Here is a 21,605-nt window from a genome sequence, read left to right as displayed (position 1 = left end):
GTGAATCCAAAAGGGCTGTTTTGTTCCTTTGATTCTTTCTTTCATCTTTCGTGCTTTGCTCCTTCTTCCTTTCTTGCTTTCTATATTTATTTCACTCTTCACTCGTTCCTTCCGTCCTTCTTTACTTTCTTTATTTCTTTTTGTTTATTCCTTCCTTTCTCCTTCCTTCTTTCATTACTTCTTTCCTGCTTCCTTTATTTCGTTGTCTCTTAATTTATTCCTTACTTACTTTTTTCCTTCTTTGCTTAATTCTATTTTTCTTTCCTTCCTGTTCCTTTATTTCATTCTCTCTTCATTTATTCCTTCGTTCCTTTTTTCCTTCCTTCCTTGCTTCCTTCTGTTTTTATTTCTTTCCCGCTTCCTTTATTTCATTCTCTCTTTCTTTATTCCTTTCTTCCTTCAATTTTTTGTTTCCTGCTTCCGTTATTTCATTCTCTCTTCATTTATGGTTCCCTTCCTTCTTTATTTTCCTTCAATTTCTTGCTTCCTTTTTTCCTCCCTTCCTTCTATCTTTCTTTGCTTTCTTTCGTTTTGTAGCAATTCCTTCTGTGTTTCACCGTCTCCCCTGTCACAGGCCGCCCGGTATTTCAGGTAACCGCGCGATTCTACAGCTACAGCGTGGGCAGCCTTTTCATTTAAAAAAAACAAACAAACAAAAACGTTAACACGGACCACGACTTGGGCGTAGATTCGAAGCCTTACACAGAGAACTGGCCTGATAATGTTCTGCCGTGTCCGATTCCACGTTGTCTCTGACACTTGAGCGCGACACACGGCTTCGCCGATCTCACGACTGTCTGTGCGTATACAGGCTATCCTTACTTCCGTCAGCCGCCGCAATGAGCCGACAACAGAAAAACAAACAAACAAACAAACAGAAAGACCGTTTCGTGCTCTAGATAAACACTCCGTAACAACATAGATCAGCAGTCCTTCTCTTCTCAATCTGGTTTTCCGCGCCTAATCCTTGGACGCTTCGCTGACCGGCGCCAGGCACTTAGGCCTATCGAAAACAAGACGATGGAGGTAGGGGGGGGGGGGGGGGGGGGGTGAAATCGGGACCATCGAAGTGCTAGCTACGCGTTAAACCTTTATCTTGTTTCTGAGCAACCTCTCGTCGACAATTTATTTCTTTTTTCATTTCTCCTCTTTTTTTTTAGTCGCTTTCCCTGAGATGATGACGTTGCAGTGAACAGCGGCACCCAGGCCCGGAGCTGCTGTCAGGCCTAGGCGTAAACAATACGCTCTCGTTTTAACACCTTCAACCGCGCTTGAGCAACGCCCGACAGAACAGTAAACACGGCATAATGAGGTTTCGGCACTGCCAGCATACTTTTCTCCCATTGCCCCTAAACAGGGTCTCCTGCACGCCAAAGTACACAAATCACTACAAGCAGCACAACAAACGGGTATATAACACGCAAAAACACGAATAGACCAAGCTGCGTTTAGGATTCTTGGTTGTCTGTGCTGCTTATCTTTTCCTGTCTCCCCGCTCGGGGGCTGTGGAGATAATTTTTCGGTTTGGGTTTAGCGCTGAGTGCTCCAACAAGAGAAACCGAAGTATCCCGAAGACCGGGTAAATACAACATGAATATGCACAATAATAAAACAAGGAACGATGAGTGGCCTCCCTTGTTTTAGTCGGTTGCCCTAACTGGTTTCACGAAGTCTTTTTTTCTTACAATCCGGTCGAAGATTAGATCCTTCAGTTTTAATTTCGGGTTAATGGCTGAGAAGAGTAAAATTGAACTGTGCCCGGCATACCGGTCCGGCGGTCCGGCATACAAGTCGGACCCGGATATACGGAACTCGAAGATGACACCGAAGTAGTTCGATATATCGACAATTCGATATATGTAAAAATGGCTACTGACGAGCTTATGTGCAACTATAGATGCGAGAAAGCATTGCACCAAAGCTATACATGGCGATCTTCTTACAGCAACGTGCCGTCCACTGGATCCCTCCGCTGCCGTGAGTCACAACTCACGAGAGCATAAACGTTCGTTTAACATTGTGTAATCCAAAGCAGTCTTTTTTTTGTTTTGGGACACACAATGCCTTGCCAGGACTCTGCCACAAAGTTTTGAAAAGAAACTAAGTTAGACCAGTTTCGCGAATTTCGCAAAGACGACAGGAAAGGGAGCTTTCACCTCTTCGCTATAAGTGCAGAAAGCTGGCTTTGCCGTTAGATGCTAGCTTATTTTTTTTTTCTCCGTGGGAAATAAATCCTCTAGAAAATTCACCCTGCACCGACCGCCATCATCATTATCAGCTAACCACATATATTGCAGGGTAAAGTCCTTTACAGCGGCCACCATGCGCATCTGTTGCCGGACCTAATTGGCTTCGTCCATGACGCAATCAGAATCCAGAGTGCAGGTTGTCATGATGACGTCACAAGATCGCGTGACCTCTTTCGACCAATCAGGAAATTTCGTAACAGAGAAGCCGGAAATTTTTTGCGAGACGACAACATAAATTAAATCGCATTAATAAATACTCTGCTCTACTACTGCGAAGTACTCCGCCAAATGCTCTATATTTCTAGCCCTCTGTATATATAAAAACTAAATAAATGAACCCAGAAAACACCGTATTTGGTCACATGCAAGAAACCTTCCCCTTAGCTCACGCTACGTGGATACGCACCAACCTATTAAAGGGATGACAGCTGCTTCAATCCTTTTCAAGCGCACCGAATGCGTACGCGAATGCTTTTCACAGCATCCACCGCTTCGCCTGCGGGAGGTCAGCAGTCGCTCAGTGATTAGCAGCTGAGCACAGCTGTGCTCGTCTACAGCAGGAGGCCGCGTGGACGCAGGCCAACGCACCTAGAGCTGTATCGCCGCAACGCCCTGGGGCGCTTCTGGGGAAAACGTAAGGTGCCCTAGGAACCGGATTTTTTTTCCTTTTCATTTCTCAGTATTTATTTGTTCCCGAAGTTATTCACGTATAACGCGTCGTACCGCAAGTGAACGATGTTTTTTTTGGGGGGGGGAGGGGGGGGGGGGGGGGAATGACGCAGTATCTGCCTCAAAACTCGGTGGACACTTGAACCACCCCATATGGGAATGGATAAAGGAGGGAATGAGAGAAGAACGGAAGGAAGAGATGCCGTAGTGGAGGTCTCCGGAATAATTTTGATCACCTGGGGATCTTTAACGAACACTGACATCGCACAGCACACGGGAGCTTTTTGCGTTTCGCCTCCATCGATTCAATATGAACCACTTGACTTCGCCCTAACCTCACCTGAGATGCACAAACACTCGAGTAACGTCATAGAGGTTGATGGCGTCGTTAAGAGATCATTTATATGCAACACTGCGTTAGTAAAGACTTTAACAGAAAATAGAAGCTACCAAATAGTTTCCGCGTGGTACGCGGGACGTTGCGGTAACGAGATACTACGGCATCAAAGACGCCGGAAGCGGCAATGGAAGCCGGAAGCACCGGAGGAAACACTTCGCCCGACTTTCGCCATGGAAGCAGGAATCCGCATCCCCGCGCTCGCAGAAGCTGGATGTGAAGCAAGTCAACCAAATTTGCTTATGTCTTTCACACTAAGCAATAAGCTTTCGCCGGCATGTTTATGCAGAGTTCACCGTCAAAGAAACACAGAAGCTAGCACAGTATGGTATAATATGGTATGGTATGTACGGTACGGTATGGTATGGTATGGTATGGTATGGTATGGTATGGTATGGTATGGTATGGTATGGTATGGTATGGTATGGTATGGTATGGTATGGTATGGTATGGTACGGCAGAATATGGTTTATAGGGGTTTAACATCCCAAGAAGACTCAGGCTATGAAGGAAGCCATAGTGAAGGGCTCCGGAAATTTCCACCACCTGGGGTTCTTTGACGTGCACTAACACCGCACAGTACACGGGCCTCTAGAATTTTGCCTCCATCAAAATTCGACCGCCGCGGCCGGGATCGAACCCGCGTCTTTCGGGTCAGCAGCCGAAAGCTATCACCACTGAGTCACCGCAGCGTTCGGTGCGGTTCGGTGCGGTTCGGTGCGGTTCGGTGCGGTTAGGTGCGGTTAGGTGCAGTTCGGTGCTGTTCGGTTCGGTTCGGTGCGGTTCGGTGCGGTAAGTATGGTATGGTATGAAACCCCGTAAAGATGAGGCTCCCGAATAATTTCGAAAACTTGCTGTACTTTACGTGCCCAACGTGCGCTAACACTGCACAACACACGAGCGTTTACGCACTTCGCCGCCGTCAATATGCAGACGTTCCCGCGGTTGGGATTCGATCTCGCGTCCTTAGGCTCGGCACCTGCACTCCAATTTCACTTGAACCCCCACGGCGGGTAAAAGAGAAGCATCGCCCTAGTTTTACGTGCTTCTAACGGTGCCATCTTTCTTAACTGCCGCCAATATGCGTCGCGTCAATTCCCTCTTTTCTCCTGGAATCCGACGCGACGGTTACTCAGTTACGGAAGCACAATGCGGCAGACAGCACCATTTTCCTCTCTCAAACTCTTCCGCAAGTTCGCCGTCGTAACAGGCTTCTAGCTTGTTTCGGTAGCTCATTACGAATCCCGCAGCGAAGCAAACTGGTCGCTGGTGCACAACCATTCATTTTCATAAAGCGCCTCACCGAAGCACCCAGATAACTTTGTGTACGAGCGATAGGAGGAACAATATATCACGGCGAAGCTCGGCTCCGGCGTGCCGCGCAACAAGGCCAAGAATCGATAATATAAAGTAACGCTCCTGAGCGGTACAAGACCTTAGTGAGCCGCTACGCAGTGGCTATAGCCCATGTCTTTAGTGAAAAGTGGAAGGCTGCCTAGGCTACAAAACTGGCGCCGGCCATAACTGGAGCTCGGATTAACATGGGCGCATTAATTGACGAAATGATGACTTGATTGATTCATTGACACATTTATTTATTTATTGATCAATCGATGGAGTGGCTGACTGACTGGTAGACTGACTTACTTATTGACTAACTGGTTATTGACTAATTATTGGCTGACTTATGAGATTGATAGACTAACTGACTGACAGACTGAGACTTACTTACTGATCGATTGATTGATTGATTGATTGATTGATTGATTGATTGATTGATTGATTGATTGATTGATTGATTGATTGATTGATTGATTGATTGATTGATTGATTTACCCACTGATTTCCAAGCGCCGAAATAAAAATGTGGGCTGACCAAGAAGCGCTTCGGAGTGGATCGCTACGAACCGTTTTCGACCACGTGTGCTTTTCGCTGCTGGCAACCTGGCTATTATAAACTGGTAATTGGGCTTTTGAGGAAAGGAAATAGCGCAGTATCTTCTCATATATCTCGGCGGGCACCTGAACAGCACCTTAAGGGAAGGGAGGAAGGTGGGAGTGAAAGAAAGAGAGAAAGAGGTTCCGTAGTGTAGGTCTTCGGAATAATTCCGCGTCGACGGAAGTTGTGATTGGGCTACCGGATGCGTACGCTGGTGAAACAAGAACCGTTCTTGTTATCAGTTGCGAACATACGTACATATACATACGATCCCTTGCACCAACGCGCTATGCCCAGCCCCCCACCCACCTGCCTCCCCCTCTCCTTAGAACAACGGATGTTTCAGCGGTGGAAGACACAATGTAAGCTCTAGCTAATCCCGAGAGACTAACCAACAAATAAGAACCGGTCTGCACAATTAATTTTCTTCTTTGTTCTACAAAGTATCTTAAGAAACAAAGTATTAAAGCGTAGCAAGAAAATAGAAGGTATATACCTCCCTGACCATAGGTCTAATAATTGGCTTTGGCCTCACATGTCACATTTCTGATTAGTTCGTTTTCTTCGAACTTCCTATTTGCTTTTAATTTGGGACAGCGAGGAAGGGGCTTCAGCCCCACTAAGCCTAGTTCACTCTCGCAAAGTAGCATTAGCCTCATTTAGAGCTCCTAATACCATAGCATCCCCGTCCAACGTTCAATCCTCGATGCTATGGCGTTCTTTGACCTCGGACGTCACATTTGCTTTCTTTCTTTTTTGTCCAACAGCAGCCTGACTATGCTCGCTATGACAGGCTCTGTTTCTGTTGTGCAATTTCGGACGTCATGAATGTAGGTCGTGCACACGCTGCAGCTTCTCGCTTTTCAAGCATTGCGCGGCGTACTGAACCTTTAGCTGCGCCTATATTTCTGTATACCTTCGTCTTATTTGTCTTCTTCCTTTCGACATAGGGTTAGGACCAATGATTGGTTTATGGTTTGGTTTATGGAGTTTAACGTCCCAAAGCGACCAAGGCTATGAGAGACGCCGTAGTGGAGGGCTCCGGAAATTTCGACCACCTGGGGTTCTTTAACGTGCACTGACATCGCACAGTACACGGGCCTCTGGAATTTCTCCTCCAAAGAAATTCAACAGCCGCGGCCGGGATCGAACCCGCGTCTTTCGGGTCAGCAGCCGAGCACCATAACCACTGAGCCACCGCGGCGGCGGTTAGGACCAATGACGTTTGTATTCTTCATGTTAGTGAAATGTCACGAATGAAGTTTCTTGGTGTGTTTCCTAGAATCACGGAGCAAATCATGAAGTCAATACAGTTGAATTAATCAACTAAATCTGCTAGATCTGAACATGTCCACTTTGTGGACATGTTTAACTGCGTGTGTTGCCTTGCGTGTGGTGTCTTCCGTGCGTGTTGTGTTTATTCTTATGAGAGCCCGTTAAGTTTCGTTATACCACGACAATGTGAACGCACGCAAAAACCTCAGAAACTGCGCACACTGAAATCGAAGAAATATTGGAACCTAAGTCTATGGACCATTTTGAGGGAGCAACATGGCTTTTAATTGATCGACATTCGACAGAAAGCGGCGAAGTCGAGCAGAGCTTTCTAATGCAGCGGTTGAGTAACCTCTTAGTCCTAATGAACTTCCGGGCGGAGTTCAAAGGCAAACATTAATATTCGATATTCAACAAGTCTGTAACATGTCCAACATTCTTAGACAAAAATTTTCAATATTGGAAAGTTGCAAGGTACTGTAATGAGAATATTGCAGGCAATGGTCCATCCTTCCGATGTGCAGCAAAATCTTTCCTTTAAATTCTTTCTACCGCTCGTATCGAGCAGTTAAAACTGCCATGGAAAACGAATGGGAAACGCTTTTGAGATAGCCAAACGTTAATAGCAAAAAAAAAAATTCAAGCCTGTCGGTGGGAGATCTGCGGAAATATTGATTTTATAGTGAAATCTTACAATTTTTGAAAAAAAAAATGGCGCTCGTAAACTCTTTCCGGTTCAAAAATTATTTTGTCCAGAATTGTTGGATTACTTTAGTTGCTAGGAGTTCTCACCGACTAATGCTCAATGCCATGTTTCTGCTTTCGAAGGATTTAATATTTTACAGGACAAGTTTTCCAATGCTCACATTTTCACACATTTGCTGATGACGAATCAGAAATGACGAGAGATGACGAATCAGAAAAGGTGGGTGAGCTGACTGCAAGCCAGCTGTAGCCGTTACCAGACGTATAATTATGGGACTCTGAGTGCGCGTAAATTTGAGTCCACCCTCCAAACTCATTTTCCACTCCGCTATGCTTCCACTCTGGTGTACTCTGTACCACGCAGCGTGTCATGTATAACATGTTGCCGGTTGTACAACGATTGCTTTTCCCTCTGCGAATATAAAGTAGTCGGTGCCATTTACTGTCAGGAACCAACCTGCTCTCACATGTCCATGTTACTGAAAAAAGTAACTTTAGATTCACAGCGGTTTCTTTCTGAACAAATAACTCACACTGAGTTTTCAGCACCTGTACCTCTTTTTTAGCAGAAACTGCAACTGTCGCATACATTATGGCGCTCAGTACCCGCAGAGTTGACGTGGCGCTGTTATTCGATGGCTTTTCTTTCTCGGAACTTAAAGCAACGAAAAAAACAATTGCTGGCGTTTTAGAAAAGCTAACCAAGAAATATTGCGCGAAAGTAGGTTTTTGCAGGCTGTCAGCAACGCCATGTACTTGAAAGCGCAATTGAAAGTGCGTTTCCTTTCCTTTCGTGATTGTTGCGCACAAATGGAAGTTGACGAGGACGACCACGAGCAATGCATGGGTATGTGCCATGCCACCAAGGCAACAACAACAACAACAGGAGGGTTGATCGGCTGCGGCGATAGCAAAGCAACATCATAAAGCCGGTAATTAAGCGTGGACACAAAACCCTTTTTAAGGCGAAAGCCTTTAATGCCTCATCGTTGTCGACAGAAGGTTGTCAAGAGAAGGCTGTCAGCAGAGGTGTCACGCTTTTCTTGTCAGACCAGAAAAAATATCTCTGTGCACGATGGGATTCGAACCACCATCCTTCCGTTCCGTAGCCGAGCGTGCTAATGGCTACGCTACTTCCTGCAAACGCATTTGTAGTTCTCTTTGTCTAGGACGCTGGAAAGTGTTTGCAGAAAGGCGTCGAATCAGACGGATGCCTCCCAAACGCCCTCCAGTGTCTCCAGCATTTAAGGTTCCCAAATAATTGTGTACTTACTATCTTAACTACACATCAGTAACACAAGCAGCAACACCGCGCTTAAGGCTTTTGCCTCACAGCACTTTAGGTCAACAAAGTGCCCCCCCCCCCCCCCCCCCCCCGAGTTTTTTCCAACAACATTTTAACGGAAATGTCTCGCTATGTAGCTTATAGAAAAATGTATTGGTAGACGGTAATTTTGCGCATCATTTTGAGTACGTCATGTCCTGGTAAACCAAAAATACAAAGAGCGGTACATGGGCGGAGAGAACAGCATACAAATTAAATCCTTGTGCAACCGTTTCCTCGACACTGCAAACAGAAACTCAGGGGAAAACAGCCTTTTCGATGTTCCAGAAACGAGTTAGAATAGTTAATCGATCGCAAATATGCAACTAATGTTTTAGGATATCTTGCAATGGACATAGAAAAAAAAAAGACTTCATCTGACAACGCACACTGTACGATATCTCACTGCACTGCCATTTGTTGATGAACCCTTAGACATGTTCTTTCTGATTGGAGTACAGAGCCTCTGGAAAATGCTCCGCATGATGGACCGACATTGTGAATCTGTTGTTTCTACAAAAGATCACTTCAGCAGAACGATTGATCATCTAAAGAAGTTGTATGTACAGACTGAATATGAACCGGAGTGGCAACCATTCCTAGAGCTCTGCTCTTCATTGTCCTTTTTGTCGTGCACCGTTGCTTAGGTGTTTGGTATTATGGTGCAGTAGTGATGTGCTCTTTGTTATGTCTTTTCTTGTGCTTAGTTTAAGCGTGTCGTATTATGCATTGTGTTTATTCACGATAGTTTTCTTCTTGTTTTGTATATAGTTCATGTACCTAGAACAATGCTTCACTGTAATAAATACCTTGCTTAAGGGGAAAAAAGCGGCGATAGCATTGTGCTCTCGTGCAGTGGCCAGCGAAGCTGATCTGTTCGCGCCTCCGCGGGTTCGAATCCCAGTCGCGGCACTATTTATTTTATTTCCAGGTTAACCACCGTCACCCCTCCCCCCACCCCCCCCTTTTCAAAAACCCGTTTATTTGTCGCCATTTCCCGCATCACGTGACTAACTTCAAAGGCTTCACCACACATCGGCATCTTCCAGGTAAGAAGGCCAATAGTGTTTTCGTGCTAAAAAAGCAGCATCTCGGCGCACCTAAATAACTCCGCGGGGGCTATCCTGTGCGTAGTAGGTGTATACCAACACATTATTCCCGAAACAGTAGAGCAGCAGCCGAAAAGTGACGGAGAGCAGACGTTTATGACAATTCACTGTTCTCCCCTACCTGCCTTTCCTCTTCTACATCTTCCTCCTCCACTGTTCTCCGTTGTCTGTGCGCTACGGATTCGCGGACAATGAACCAACAACACTATAGGTTTCTAGGTCAGTCGCGGATGAGCAAGCAGTTGCAGTGCTGAAGACATTCGTGAATACCATGCGTGTACTTCTGTCCAGCTTGTACATGCCAGCTGTACAGAATGCATTGCAGATTCTGCATTTCTTCAGTCTAGTGTTTGCAGCTCTCTAATAGCTGGCACAACGCATCCTCCAGCCTCACCGTTCCAAGATGAAGTCGGGATGTCTCATGTGTTCATCCACATTATCAGCCGCAACGGCAAGCAGCTTTTCTTCCCTGTGGAACGTCTGAGCTGCCTGGCTGCTTTGTGTTAGTGATGGAGGACTGTCGATGTGTTCTACTCAGGTCGCAGTGCTCGGTATCTCTTAAGCTGTGCACGCTATAGCTGCGGTGGCCAGTGAATTTCAGCGAGTGTGTCACTGCTTGTCACGCTTGCTCGAAAGAGCATTGCTCTACATCTTCTTGTTCTTTTACGCCCCCCTAATCCTTCTCCCCCCAGTGCAGGGTGGCCAACCGGAACATTCTTCTGGTAAACCTCCCTGCCTTTCCTCTACCACTTTTCTCTCTCTATCTCTTAACACAGCAGTCACCCCCAAAGTATCGACGAGTACGGAAGGCATGAAAGAGGGAAGCAAGGGAAGAAGAGCGTACTACGAGCTCTCGCCCACTACTCGAACGCGCCGCTAGGGACGCGCTGAGCGTCGTACCATCGCAGATTTGTTCCGTGTCCCAGGCGGCAGCTGTGATGGTGCGCAAAACTCGAGAGAACAATTGCGACGATCTGACAGCTCTGCTCAAGTCCCTCGAGAAGAGCGTCGTCGCTGCGTCTTCTCGCTCGTACAAAAGGCAAGAGGCCGGAAGAAAAACACAAGGAAATGAAAGAAGAGAAACTGAGTCTACGAGGAGCCTAGCGCCTTCTGAACATCAGGGACTCCATGTTCTAACTTTCGTCCCACGAATTGGCCCCTATCCATTACAAAAATTTCTTTATACAGTCTATAGACTGTCCATAGACTGTTGTCTTATGTCTATAGAATTCAACGGACTAGTATATAAGGCGATAAGAACCCTATAGACAGTCTGTAGACAATCTATAGATATTTGGCCACACACGTTTAGTAGAATTTTGTCTACAGACAGTCTATAGACTATGATTACACAAATGAAAATGTCTATAGGAAGGCAGGAGTCTATAAGAACTCTATATACAGTCTATAGACCATTTTTATAATGGCGATCGGAGCCTTCACGGATCGTTTCCAGCATAAAAAGCGGGTATATGCAAGGGAAAACACCTATACTGGATCAGCCACGAAGATATTAAGGTGCGCTTCGCTAACGAAACGCGCCGGATTCGGCGACTCGATCTATTGTTGTACGGACTCCGACATTGCCTATACGGAGCTAAGAGTGTCTGCTGTCTCCGAGGCTCGCTAGTTCGGGGACAACCGTCCGTGGCATCACAACGAATTGGCTTATCACGGTCGATACGCTCTCGAGTATCAAAGCTAGAGCGCAAGAGATTTGACGCTGGAACATAAAACAACACAGCGCGTCTATCGTATATTTCTTATACACTGCAGATATAAGACTCCAATACCAACTCTGTCGACAAGTTGTGTTATCGACATTCTCATGATGTCTTTTACACTGCAGCTATGACACTACAATACCAACTCTGCCCGCAAGTTGTGTTATCCACATTATCAAAAACGGTCACTACCTGGCATATATGTTCCACATGGCTCGATCACATTCCCATATGGATGGCTCCATCCCGTATGATCGGAAAGAGTTTTTTCGCAAGAAGCAGAACACATGAATTTTCAATGAAGACATACTACGCCGTCGTCACTTGCCCCTTAAAGAAACACAAACAGCTGCCACCATAAAAAATCCATGCAGAGTAGCCGGCCGAAAACTGCTCCGCAAGTGTGGACTTAGCTCTGGCCGACATAAATGCTATAGGGGAGAAGCCCGCCCACACAAAAAGCGCACATACAGGCTGAATAGCCACCCTCGCTGGTCATACAGCCCATACAGGCCACATCGACCATACAACGCAAGTCATAGAGGCAATACAACGCATATCGGCAGCCATCCTCACTGGAATCGTTCGCCACGCGAGAAGCCATTAAAATTCGACCTATCTTCGACAAAGCAATCATGGATCGTTACCCAAGGATAAGAAGGGAGGGAGAGCGCGGTGCGGGATCTCCGAAGCCTCCCGCACTTAGGGTAGATATATATGTGCGCTTTTATTGGTTGACGCGTTCGAAAGCACGGGCATGACGGCGCCGTTCGAAGCAGTTCGGGTTTAAATCGACAAAGCGCAGTTCTGGGTCGCTGTCCGTAATAGTGTTGCGCTTGCCTTTAACGCGCACGGAAGACAAGCTTGGAACATCCTCAATGCAAGAGTGTAGCCGTGCAGTTCGGTGTCGCGGACTGCAAAGCGCGAGTCGTAAAATCAAACTCCAGCGTAGTGCGGCCGTAATTGCTTGATGCAATGGCCCGTTCCGCTGTCTCGATTCCGCCAGAGCGCGCAATAAGATGTGAGTGCATTCGAACAGGACTCCACTATAGTTTATTTTTTAAAACTATGCGTTTCTTCCTTAACGTCTGCCGCTGCAGCGGCAAAAGTGTAAGGGCAAGAAAGGCATGGAAGGAGTGTTGCTCAAGCAACAGCCCTTATAGAATGGTCTACAGACAGTCTATAGACTTCTTATAGACTCCATTGCGTTCGTATAGATATTACTCTTTGTATATTCATAGTCTATAGAGTGTCTATAGAAAAAAGTCTATTAAAAGTGTATGGTCATAAATATATAGATTGCCTATGGACAACTGTCTAGGATTTGTCTATAGACTTTATAGACAGAAGTCTATGGACAGTCTGTGGACTGTCTAAAGAAATTTTTGTCAGGCAGTGGCGCATGACGGGCGCTAAGTCTAACTTCCGACCTTCGTACACAGAGCAGTGCGCTGGAACTTTCTAAAAAAGAAAACAATGTGCAAAAAAAGAACACTGAAAACTGTAATCACCCCCTTTCTGACGCGGCCGTAAAACGCAGATATAGTGCACTTAGAAGAGCGCATTTAAGAAGCAAAGTTCTTAATTAAAAATTGCAATCTAGTTAACGAACTTTCATCCTACACGTAATCTTAGTTCATCGAGTAAATTTCAGCAGCTGGTCAAGGTATCGCTTCACAGAATGTGTCTACGCATTAACTTCAATTTAAAAACCTTGCAATTTTTAGTCCTCCGCCCACCCCCCACCCCCTCTCTCGCCCCTTTCTCACAACTTTCGGCAGGGTTTTTAGAGAACACACTTCACGGAAAACAATGACTCTTCAACTTAGCAGTTAAGAACACACTCATTCCATAATAACTCAAACACACCTTCACTCGCACCATGTTTTTTTTTCCTTCCAGATGGAGGATCTGCGACTGAGGAGGAGTCAGTTCTCTCTAAAGATTATTTTCTTATTCATTCATAACAACAAGTAACGTCACGCTTAGGTCGGAAACAGGTTTGCATCCGCGTGACTCCTGCTTTCAACACAACCTCAAGACACGAGTGTTCAGTCTAATGAGAATCAACCAGCTATTTCCTACGCTAGACGACCGTCTTCAGGTTCTCACGGCCACATAACAAAGTCACATCAGGTAAAGTGGCAAATTGACATGCCATGTAACATCGCATGCTGTTAGGAGCTCAGGGCGAAAATCCAAATAGTCTGGGTTTTTAATGTTCACGTGCGTCGCGCAACTGCAGGTGGGAGTTTTGAGCGCTGTTATGCTATAGGACCAACGTTTCGACAGTCGCAGTTAAGGACAGAAACTATGCACACTAATCTTTGCAGCCGTCCGCATTACGACGGCTTGCGAAGTAATGACTAGTTTGTACGTTACACTACCACTACTTCGCTAAAATTAACCCCTTGTCATCGGCAGTTTGAGAATAACTCTATACTGAGCATTTTAAATGCGGAACCAAGCGCGCAGTTTTCGGGCAGCTACGTTGTACATAATTAAAAAGCGTGTACACTGTGCGAAATCTGATCCCTAATTAGCTTCCTGCTCTTTTTCCACCTGATTAATTTACACACTCATAAGCCACGTGCAGTGCTCTACCAGCAGTTAAGGTATTAAAGTTTATATTTTCTCGGCATGCTCTCGAATTAGGCGCTTTTAAATAAGTACCTTATTACTGAGAGCACAGACAATGGGATCTCTCAAGATCTTGTTTAAGTAATGTTTCTTATACTTCATCCGTGCGTTTCAAGCTAGGGGCCCTTACGAAAAAAAAACATGATATCTACACATATTTCGGTTACCAATTCAGTTTGTTTTCCACGACATACATCCAAGTTAGGTTGAAGGCCTAAAAATTCTTACCAGCTTCACTGGGCACAGGGAATTATATAAATATCTCCTTCCTTCTAAGTCGAAGTATATAAATTTATATAAACAATCAAAACAAATAGCTCAACAGTATTCAATACAGCATGGTTACTTGTCACATCTTGCGCTAATGTGTATATGTATTAGTTATACAAAAACAAACATCCGATAAGACATCGTGCTACAAGATGGACGCACGAGAGTAGAAACAGAGTAATAGGAAAAGCAAGTCTAAATATCTGCGTATATGCCGATACTCCCAGTTAGGATAATACTATTCCGAAAAGCAGTGAATATCATGACTGCGAGGTCACGAACAAGGCCACGCTGCGATCTTTACAGTTTCTCAGAAAACGTTCCGAAGAAAATCAAGTGACATTCGCGGACTCTCCGAGGAGTAGCGTTTCGGGAGCACAACAATAGGGCGGAACCAACTTCAAACTCCCCATAAATATCGATAGAGCTTTAAGGACGCGATGACAAAACAAAATAGGAAACATTCGGCGAAAAAAAAAAAGAAACAGAAAAAAGCATCTTGAGAGCCGAAGCCGTCACGACAAGACGTATGTGACGGAATTCGAGGAGGCGCGTCGCATGATCGACGAACATTTTTTTTTTCTTTTAGGGGTACCGACGATCTCGGGTTTGGCCGCGTCCTTTCTTCTTCGCGCATATACATAGGTCCCGGGCGCGACCTCTCGAGATAAAACGCGTAGACAGGCGTATCCCTACGCACTGTTTGTTGGCGACTGTCTCGCACACAGAGATATCGATCCGTCGCCGCTGTCGCTCGCGTTTTCGTCGCTCGCGCGCGCACAAAAGCCCACGACCGTGTCAATTTGTGTATTCAGGCGAAATCTTTGTGCACAAGAAAGCGGAAGAAAACCGGGCGAGCCGAATTTTCTCCACGCTGATACGTGAGGCGAAAACTACACGAGTCCCAACTGTTTTATATTCATTACGGCAAGAAAGCTTTTGTGTTTGTATGTGCGTGTGGGCTTTAGTGTGTGTGTGTGTGCGTGTGGGCTTTAGTGTGTGTGTGTGTGTGTGTGTGTGTGTGTGTGTGTGTGTGTGTGTGTGTGTGTGTGTGTGTGTGTGTGTTTGTCTGTGTGTGTGCGTGTCTGTGTGTGCATGCGGTGAAAGCTACATGAGTCCCAACTGTTTTATATTCATTTCGGCAAGAAATCTTGTGTGTGCGTGTGTGTGTGCGTGCGTGCGTGTGTGTGCGTGCGCGTGTGCGCGCGTGTGCGTGTGTGTGTGTGCGTGTGTGTGTGCGCGTGTGTGCGTGCGTGCGTGCGTGCGCGTGTGTGTGCGCATGTGTATCTGCGTGTGTGCGCATGTGTATCTGTGTGTTTAAAATAGACGGACACACGCTAAACAAAGTTTTAGTACAGTTACAAATTGCGGTCCATTTTATAAGTGTACAACTTTTTGATTACAGAAACTTTTTCTTAACTATTATGAACTCATATACAGGCATCTATACCGTACCTTTACTTTCTGAAATAAAGAGGTAACTGTACGAAAGGGTTAGGACACCAGGGAGACACATTCACGACACTTAGAACCCTTTCGCGCAGTTAACTCTTTATTTCAGAAATGAACCAGCTATCCCGGCAAACCCTTTTGCATCCTTTTGTTTACTTTCTCTTCAGTTCGTTCTTGACCTTCGCGCTTTACGCATCATCGTTAACCTTTCTCAGCAAAGTCGGTGTACAGTACTGTGCACACTTACAGGGAACAGCTAACTCTTTTCCAAGTAATAGAACTGCTCCAGTTATAGTCATGAAAAAAAATTGTGAGGGTTTGCTGACTTGGTTAAACCAATTATAGTGCGAAATCACGGGCAGTATTAGTGGACGATAACGACAGTGCACAATGCAGAGCGCGAAAGTGGGTTGCAGTTTAACACGAGGCGTGTTCTGCTGCGGCGAAAGCCTATACTGCTCTCGCGCACTGGCCTGCGAAGGTGATCTCTGCGTGCCTTCGCGGGTTCGACTCCCAGTAGGGGATAATGACTTCATTTTTTTTTAAACTTAACGTGGCGTCGCTTTTGCTAGGCAACGACACGATATCCAAAGATGATAAGATTCTTGGTTGGTGTTGGTGAGCGTATGGGTGCTTTAGCGCTTAAAGTTAGTCTGCGGGATCTCATCTGTATTATTGTATTCTTTGTGTATGCTTTTATGCTGAAGGTCTGTCATCGATTGCAGCGTATAGCCTGACAAGCCTCAACGACTTGGACTGAGTAGCTCATTTGTTCTGTATATTTCTATGAGCAATAAAATATTTATTATTACGGTTATGTTCAGCAACACACGTAATGATAATATAACCACAGCCAAGTTTATGGCATGAGTACTAATGTCTAGTTACACAATTTCAACAAGCACAATGAAACTATAGATTTTCAGCGTGTGATATGCAGCCGATAAAAAAACATGTAGATCGTGCACTCAGAACACACAAGATATAAAAAGGTAACCACCAGTATTATGCACATTGATTTTGGCAAGAGTAGCATTTTTACGTATAAAACCTGCGAATTCATTGGGATTCAGTACAATGCAGCAGCTGTACGCACTAACCGTTTTCGAAATACCTTCGGGTTCAGTACACAAAAGGTGTCAGTTGTCGGGCAGTTCGTTTAATTATTCATTTCTGTCGGCTGTTGTAAGTGTGGAGAGTGACGTTCCGCAAAGTGACACGGGTGATTCGCACTTGACAGCGAAGGGGCACACGAAACAGTTGTTCACCTTTTATAAAGAAACCTTTGTCTTACTTTTGAAATCCTGAAACGAGCGAGGCTGAATACTTATGAACTTCTCGGTGAAAAAAACGCTACAGTGCCCTCAGAACAATCTTCACCTTTCCTCATTTCTCTTTAAAATATGGCGACAAAGGCTATGATCAACATACGAACGCAGTACCGACAGAAAGAAGCGGTGCCGTTTAAGGAATTCTTTATTCACCTTTTTTTCGCTTCAAAATCGCGAAACAGACATGGCTGAATAACTTTAAAATGTCGTGCCGTTGAAAACAGAGCCATTAAAAGGTCCTCACATTCACATATAGCATCCTAGCATGGCGTGTCCGGGTGCGCGTTTCAATTTACTAACGCCGAAGTGTAGTTCCGGCCCGCAGCTCAAAACAAGCAACTGCTACTTGCTAGCATAAGCCTCGTGTCTCGTTTTCAACATGAGCAACAACAAAGAAAGCTGATGATGGTAGCAGGCTAATGTATATTCCACAGCAAGAAGACGTATCCACGTGAACTTGCTGTATTACTGTTTCAGAAATGCTGAACCGCACTTGGAGATTTTTGCGTGCGTTTTCGAGTTTACCAGCATAGCCAAACCAGATAACGGGTGTACAGACTGCAGTATCATTAAAGGGAACACTTTATCAGAAAGAAGCCAACAATCGCTTCTCAAGACTGAGCGGGGAGCATGATAGTTGTTCCTTATTTTCTTGAAGCAGCCATCCATCCTTTAGGTGCATTGTTCGTTTAACTCCGTTTCAAGCTAGAAACAGAGGTAAAAGTGAACAAGAAACTGTGTTCTTCAGTTTCTTCTCCATTTCTTCGCATGCCTTCATACACTTCCCGATAAACTGTCATCCATGACGTCAGACGTTGAAACTAAATGAATGGTCGAGAAGCGCTCGTGTTGTGTCTTTTCTCCTACTTTGGTCCTCGTTTTTGGCGCTAACATCATCATGAATCATTAGAAAGCTCGGCTTTTGTTGCCTGAGTAACAAATAAGCGCTCCCGTTATATTTCTAGCACCTGGCAGCTGAAAAATTTCTGCTTCCACCTGGCGGTCATCGGCTGCAAAACCCCGTCTTTTATTACAGTGCATTTGTCAGTCACTTGGGCCGCGTGTTCATTCTTATGCGAACCCGTTAAGTTGCGTTAAACCACGGCAACGTGAACGTACGCAAAAACGTCAAACTCACAAACTGCGCACATCGGAATAGAAAAAATATTGGAACCTAAGTCTACACACGCTTGTGCTGGAGCAACAAGGCATTGAATTAACTGATATTCGACAGAAAGCGACGGGGTCGAGCACAGCTTTCTCATGTAGCGGTTCAGTCGCTTATTAGCTATTCAATCAACTTCCCGGCCGAGTTGAAACGCCCATTAATACGCGATATTCAATAAGTGTGCAATCTAGACACCGATTTCTAGCCTGTTGATGTATTACAGTTCGCAAGATAATCTGTCCGCAGGAAAACAGATCTGAATAACCGGTCACACTCACTTGACATCAAAAGGCTATAGAGCTTAAGCTGTTTACGTCGGCCAGTTCGCGTTAGATTCCGGTCTTATAGTAAGTCCCCGCCATTTGAACCAAACAATCCTTTCATCTCGACTCAGGCATTTCTTTGTAGAAACCAATGCGACCACTAATGAAGGGCAGCTTTGGAGCAACCCTCCGAATCCGATTAGTGAGATTCCGACAATGCCCCGGGCACAAGGTAAAATTGTGCGCTTCCCTTTCCCTTCCTTGTTTCCCCTTCTCTGTTTTCGAGCGAAACGTGAAAGGAGCGCGTCGACTTTGACGCAACTGTGAACGCGCCAGCTATTCCGCCGGAATGCTCTCGCGTGTTCAATTAACGAAAGAGAGAAAGGGAGCCTGGTTCGGTCCCCCGTGCAACAGTTATCTTTCGTTCGCATCATCTCGCGTCACCAGCTGCGGCGGGCGTGTTTCGCAGTAAAAAACTACTTACCACACACACGCGCTAAGCAGCTTCGGCGGTGTGTAAAGCCGTGTGGCAGAAATTGGATGACTAGGCTTGGCGCGAAAAGACAGTTAGTACTCAAGCAATCCTGGCGGCCCAAACTCTCGAACTTTGGTAAAGTCCGTACATGATTGATGCCTATCAAACAAGCGCCATCGGCCATTTCTACGCCACCAAGGAGCGGGGAACTGGGGATGCCATTATCGCTTGAGTACCTTTTCAATGGTCATTGCAAGCGCGTTGACAGCTACGCTGCATTATCTTCTTCGTTGCAGCCTGAAAAAAAAAGGTAGAGCGAAGCTCGCAACAAAGTGCACAGTGTCCATGGAAGGAACCCGAACTACTCTTTCATCTTCTATGACCTCCAGCTGAGGATCCTAAAAAGTACAGGCCTCTTACATCTCCGTTCCCAAAGCGATACAGGACTGTGCTGGGTCGGTCAGCGACATCTAGCGACGACAAGGTGGCAACGTTGTGCCATCTACTTATTTCGAACACCTGGGCGTCATTCGCATATCGTTTCCATTTCTTTCAGTCATCCATTTCCTTTGTTCTTAGCTCGGTGACCTTACGTTCTTGCAAGCCGAGGGCTCCAGGCGTTCAAAGCGGCCATAGCGCACGGCATTGCATGCACCACAGTCTCACCTGGTACCCTGGGCCATAGTATTGGCGTTGTCCGAGAACGGGTAGCGACGTACGGCGACCCTTGGCAAGTCCGTGCAGTCCCGGCGAGCTTCCGGTGCGACGTCTCCGCACGGCCAGCAGTCTTCCGTCGGGGGACACCAGCGAAGACACGTGACCGGCGCGAAGCTGCGCCTCGGTGAACCGGGCAGCCAGCAGTCCGCACAGTCCGCACAGGTGTCCCACGGTGGCGCGCACCCAGCACGGCCATCCTCCGACTAGGGACACCAGTGCCACAAGTCGTAGGGCGGCCAGGGAGGGCAGTGCACCAAGGGCTCGCGGAGCGGCCACGGCGCAAGCCGACAGAGAGACCACGGCCCAGACAGCGGTGGACGCTAGAAGACCGGCGGGACTGGGAAGACGTCCGGCGACCCCACCGGCCGACAGGTCACCGACGATCCCCGACAGGGCCACGACGAAGCCATCAGAAGCCTTGAAGTTTCCCCGGGTCGCAAGACAGAACCAGTAGTGCGCGCACAGCACCGCCCACAGCGGGACGAAGCTGGACACCACGCAACGCGCCGCGTCGGGTAGCAAGGAGGCGACCGCGATGGTGCCCAGGGTAGCTGTCAGAGCCCACTTGCCGCCGCATCCACTGTAGTAGCTGTAGGCTCGTCCAGCGGTAGTGCCCGGTGCGGCCTGTTGCTCGGGGGGTCGCAGCCAGATAGAGACGTAACCGCCGACGCCGTGATCGGCCGCCGAGGACGTCGCCATGCCGGCGACGACGGCGCACCGAAGGAGAGTCGTCGAGAGCGGCTGACGACGGACGGGGAAACAACGAGTGAGCGCCCGACTGTCACGCGCCGGCGGGCTCGGACGCGCCAAGCGCGAGGAACTCGGGTTCCGCCGCCGGCATGGCGAACGCGGGGGAAGTCAGAATACTCTCTCTCTCTCTTTCCTCCCAATGCCTCTTCTTGTGCACCTCCGAGTCAGGATGCCGACAGTGTCGGCAAGAAGTGGGCGTCCCGTGTTTATGTACTTCACTCTTTCTTATTCGCAGTGCAGTGATGGAAGTGTGGTTGTAATGACGACCGGTGCTTTACACTGTCTCACACTTGGCAGCGTCGCACAACAACAACGGTAGAGGCGGCGCACCGCAGAGCGGCGCGTACCGGCGCCGGAACACACGCGCACACCCACTGCACCAGCACAGAGCAGCCGGGGAAACCGGCGACGGCGTGATCACGACAGACACGCGCGGCGGTTTTTCTTTTGCGCGGCAATAGCGGCGGGCCGCGCGCACTCGTTGCGGCGACGACGACGAAGCAGCAGCGGCCGTGGCGCGGCGCAGCGCAGCACCAATTCGGCGCCAAACAGCTGAGGAGCGAAACCGGCGCGCTCCTCTCGGACAGCACGGAAGCCGCGAGGAAAAACAACCGCCGCTGCGCTGGAGCTCCAGGTTCCTCCCCGCGTTCACTTTGCGCCGCCTCTTTGCGCGCCACCGGCTGGCGGCGGTGCTTGGCGCGGGGGCCTCTGGGATAGCCTCGGCCCCGTGACGTCCGTGACGTCCCGCGGTGACGCCAATATGACGTATCGGCGACCCGGGGAAAAGGGAACGGCGCCGGAGACGGCCCGAACCTAATCGGTGGCGCTGCGCGGCGCTGGCGTCGCTTACTGCGCCGCTGCGCCGCTCGACGTTGGCGCGCGCGGAATTGAGCGGGAAGTGTTTTGGCGGCACGCTCAAGCGGCCGGCCTTTCCACCTCCCTCCTCCCTCCTCCCTCCTCCCCCCTCCCCACCTCCTCTCTCTACCATTCCACCCCCCTCCAGCCACATTCGGCGGTTTGTTGTTTTCACTTTCGTGCGGTAGAAAGCTGGCCAGCAGCTGGACTCCGCTTTCGGTACTCGCCGCTCCGCGGCGTTTGTTTGGAGATGGAACGACAGGAGGAAATCCTAGTTAGCGCCGGCTGGCCTC

At 47.5% G+C, this 21,605-nt stretch overlaps 1 protein-coding gene across 3 annotated transcripts in view; it reads right to left on the bottom strand.

Annotated features, from left to right (window-relative positions):
- LOC149330409 (cGMP-inhibited 3',5'-cyclic phosphodiesterase 3A-like) overlaps positions 1-21,160 on the bottom strand; it is a 321,644-nt gene extending 300,484 nt beyond the window's left edge. For 2 of the 3 annotated variants that reach the window (XM_089560952.1, XM_089560953.1), the window contains exon 1: positions 19,657-21,160. In XM_089560952.1, the coding sequence (XP_089417078.1) occupies positions 19,657-20,406 (750 nt within the window). In that variant the 5' untranslated portion in view covers positions 20,407-21,160. The remainder of the gene's footprint in view (positions 1-19,656) is intronic. The other variant, XM_089560954.1, reaches the window with a different exon arrangement.
- Positions 21,161-21,605: the final 445 nt, after the last annotated feature.

Source organism: Amblyomma mixtum, chromosome 9 (genome assembly GCF_055824585.1).
Source record: "Amblyomma mixtum isolate Tamu chromosome 9, ASM5582458v1, whole genome shotgun sequence".
Taxonomy (NCBI): domain Eukaryota; kingdom Metazoa; phylum Arthropoda; class Arachnida; order Ixodida; family Ixodidae; genus Amblyomma; species Amblyomma mixtum.
Note: the sequence above shows the minus strand (reverse complement) of the source record. Positions and strands in the feature narration are given on the sequence as shown.